Source organism: Octopus bimaculoides, chromosome 22, assembly GCF_001194135.2.
Source record: "Octopus bimaculoides isolate UCB-OBI-ISO-001 chromosome 22, ASM119413v2, whole genome shotgun sequence".
Classification (NCBI taxonomy): domain Eukaryota; kingdom Metazoa; phylum Mollusca; class Cephalopoda; order Octopoda; family Octopodidae; genus Octopus; species Octopus bimaculoides.
Window position 1 is genome coordinate 17,091,014 of NC_069002.1, and position 4,088 is coordinate 17,095,101.

General features: G+C 36.3%; 1 protein-coding gene across 1 annotated transcript in view; it reads right to left on the reverse strand.

The window, feature by feature from the left end:
- LOC106872221 (alpha-protein kinase 1) overlaps positions 1 to 3,555 on the reverse strand; it is a 21,298-nt gene extending 17,743 nt beyond the window's left edge. Inside the window, exons 1-2 of the mRNA XM_014919133.2 lie at positions 2,628 to 3,555; positions 143 to 335 (exon numbers count right to left, since the gene is read on the reverse strand). Of these exons, the coding sequence (XP_014774619.1) occupies positions 143 to 335; positions 2,628 to 2,987 (553 nt within the window). The 5' untranslated portion in view covers positions 2,988 to 3,555. The remainder of the gene's footprint in view (positions 1 to 142; positions 336 to 2,627) is intronic.
- Positions 3,556 to 4,088: the final 533 nt, after the last annotated feature.

A 4,088-nucleotide genomic window follows, 5' to 3' on the forward strand; every position in this document is an offset into this window, starting at 1 on the left:
ATTGTGGATCCTAACATGTCTTTTAAGACCCCCATTGGATTTTCAAGCCCTCTGGCACTCACCACATTCAAACGTGAGCACAGACATATAATCAGAATAGCTGGTTGAAGTTTGTTTTACACACACACACACACATACTTACCTAACTCTATTGGTAGTTCTATTATGTTGTTACCTTCCAGCAGTAGACAATGCAAGCTGTAACACTTGTCAATATCTCGACCAGGGAGTGAAGTGAGGTTGTTGTAGCGAAGGTCAAGCCACTGTAGTGCTGGGAAGTGATTGAAGAAATGGTCTGGCAGCTGGCAGAGTTTGTTATTCGCCAAGTACAAGTGCTGGGGAATAGAAAAATGAAAAAAAAAGTGTTATTTTTTTTTATATATATTTTACTTAATTCAGTCATTAGACTGTGGCCATGCTGAGGCCTTGAATTTTTGTCAAACAAATCAACCCCAGTACCTAATTTATTAAGCATAGTACTTATTCTGTTGATCTCTTTTGCTGAACCACTAAGTTAAGGGGACGCAAACACACCAACACAAGGTGTCAAGTGGTGGGGTTGACAAACACAGATACAAAGACACACACATATATGTGTGTATGTATATATATATATATATATATATATATATATATATATATATATATATACACACAACAGGCCTCTTTCAGTTTCCATCTACCAAATCCACTCACAAGGCTTTGGTTGGCCTGGAGCTATAGTAGAAGACACTTGCCCAAGCTGCCATGCATTGGGAATTACGTGATTAGGAAGCAAGCTTCTTACCACACAGCACAGTCAGCATTTTCTCATTAATTATATAAGGTACCATATATCATCATCACCACTCTAATGCCCATTGTTGTTGTTTATATTTCATAACCTCAAGTCCAGTATGGCTATAGCCAAATGTATTCTAGCCATGATCATCTTGTTTTTTGCTTCAGACCTAGCGTACCCTGAACTATAACATTCAATGTATCTCTTTTTGAATCTGGTATACTGTGGTTAGAAGGAGATTTGGCTGCTACTTCTAACAGATTGAGCAACCATGTAGAAGCTTTTCTACTGGCACATTGCAAGCTACCATTAATAGAGCGTTGGGTGATAGAATATAGCACAGTGTAGTAAATTTCTTTAAATTGTACCACAGTATGCTACATCACAATATACCACATCATATCACTCCACATCATTATACTAATGAGGAAATTCCTAATATTTTCACAATTATACATTATATACTGCAGCCTTTTAAAATTATGAACACAGCTCGCAAACCTCAATTTTTGTCTTTGTAGAAACCCTGGAATCTGCAGACCGCAGGCTAGGATCTCCAGCTCAGTCACTTGACTTGCTAGAAAGAACAGCTAAATCTCCTTCATTTCACACATTACTATCTAAAAAAGTACTGCTAAATATATAACAGCAATGTACTGCTAAATATATAACAGCATAAAGACAAAGCAAAAATGTGGGATGTCCATAGGTGGAATGTCTATGAATCATAAGTGTGTTTCATCAAGATTGAGTTGACATAAACAACAACATCACATTCACATGCTGTATAAATACATAAGCCAAAACAGGAACCTTTATGCAATCACTTATAAAAAAACAAAATCCTCCAAAAGCAATCAGTTACATAGTTTGACAGAAGTAGTATGCAAGTAGTAGGTGTAGACATCTGTGTGAGTTTAAAACTGTGTTCCTGCACTAATCACTACACTGGGGCAATGCCCCTTCCTCTACACCCAGGAAGTAAAAAGAAAAGTTCTGTTCTATCACTTCTAGTTGTCAATTACACCACTTTGTTGACCAGCTCTGCATCAATCCAATTCAAGTAGACAGATATTATATCAATGTCATTCCAGTCATGACCTAACAAAAGTCTTTGTAGGGGTATATAGAACTTATATTATTTGATAGTATTTTTCATGGGAAGCTGGAACTATGTGGATTAAAAAAGAGGCAAACTGCCATGCTTACTTAAATTGAGATGGTTTTATTTTAGGAAAAACTTATCTGCATAAATCTTTGAAATCAAGAGATTGCAAAGAAAAATCAGTTTTATGGATGTCGGCTCATCACATGCATATACATACATTTAGGGTTTCAGGACTGATCACCAATCCTTTCTTGGTCCTTCAACTCCTGCTGAAGCCATAGGTGAGCTGTCATGTCATACAGCAGGTCTTGAGTACTTTAAACCTAGAGGAGCACATCCCTCCCTAGACCTAAACACAGTCAATAATCTCTTCAAGAGAAAAAGTGTAAAAGTGAGAGAGGAAAAATTGACCCCAGTACTGGACTAATACTTTAATCTTCTTCTCCCTACTTTCTTATACCTACAATCATATAAACTACAACAGCGAGGAGCCTCTGTGTGGTGGCTCATTTAGCTAGAAATTGCAGATAAATCTTCCTCATGGCACTGAAAATCAAAGTAAAAATTGGAAAATGAAAAAAACACGTTGAACAATGGTGTTTTTTGATAAACTGAAGGATAAAGGACATGGAATGGTCATGACTAGAATGGTTTTCATCATTGATCAGTTCTATCAACATCAAAAACATATAACAAAAGCAAAGCTAACAAAATGAAAGTAAATTTAAGTCAACACACCACAAGGTTGTTTAGAGACATCACACTGTTAGGAATATTGGTCAGCATTTTGGAGCTGAGATCAAGTAAAGTCAGATGGCTTGAGAAAACCTCTTCATTAAACATATCTCCATTTTCTGGCTCTGTATATGGGACATTGTTTCCAAAGTTTGGGGGCCCATCAAAACTTTTTATGGAATCAATCCCAGCTGAATTCCTGACAGTACCATTTTTTCCAGGCATCACATTGAACAAATGGTGACTGGTGACAGGTCTCACTTCATCGTTTTGCGTGTGGTTGCTACGAGGGACATCTTTTTCATTGGCCAGGGTAAGTGGTGGCAGGTCAGAGTTCATGAGGTTACTATTTGAGTCTTTCATCACATGTAGTGGCAAGCAACACACTGAAATGGTCAATGAATTTTCCAATGCATGTGTGTGTGTGAAAGATTGTATGTGCAGTGACACTGAGCGAAATGTGTGTGTGTGTGTGTGTGTGTGTGTCTGTGTTTGTGTATGTGTGTGTGCGTGCGTGCACACGTGAGTACAACTGTATATATATGTATGTATCGCTAGCTATATCTATCTGTTGATCTATTTAAGATAAAATTCATGTGTGTTTATTTATGTATGTTTGAAAATTGTGTGCATATTTATGATTATGTAAGATTGTATAAAAATTTGTAAAATAATGTAACTGTATACGCATATAAGCGTATGTATACGTGTATAAATGTTATGTCTGCGCAAGTGAAGATATATGTGCTAATACAAGTGTGTATGTTTACAGTATTGTATCAACATGTATGCGTTTGTATTTATATATGTGAAGGTAGCCATAAATATGTGTATAGAAAACACACAGTTATCGGAGGAGTGCGTTTGGGTAGTATACTGTTATATTCAAATGCTGATGTTTTACTAGCATACACATAGAAACATATATGCATGTATTATGTATATATATATATATATATATATATGTTGAAGAGCGTAGCTCGAAACGTCAAAGACTTTCCGTATTCCTGAGCGTCATACTAATATATACTTTTGTTATTTACACCACCTGTCCTCGTCTGTTGTTATTATTTGTATATTCTCCCATATATATATATATATATATATATATATATGTATATACGTAAGCAGACTTATCTATTCACGTGTATATATATGTGTGTGTATTAAGTGTATATATATGCATGTAAACATAGGTGAAAGTTTACACTAATTAAGTGAAGAGCTGTGTCCACCATGATGTTTGTCTTGTTACTTCCGCCCTGTTGTCATGGTGACGTAATCATATGACCAGTTAAAAGTCGTCCCCAAAAGAACGCTGACAACGAGGCTCTCTTGCAGCCGATGAGAGTGTGTAAGTGGTCCCAAAATGATGCTAGAAATAGCAACCAAATTATTCATTAATAGTACACAGGCGAATTGGCAGAATGAGTAGAGCGATGGAAAATATGCTTCGCAATAGTT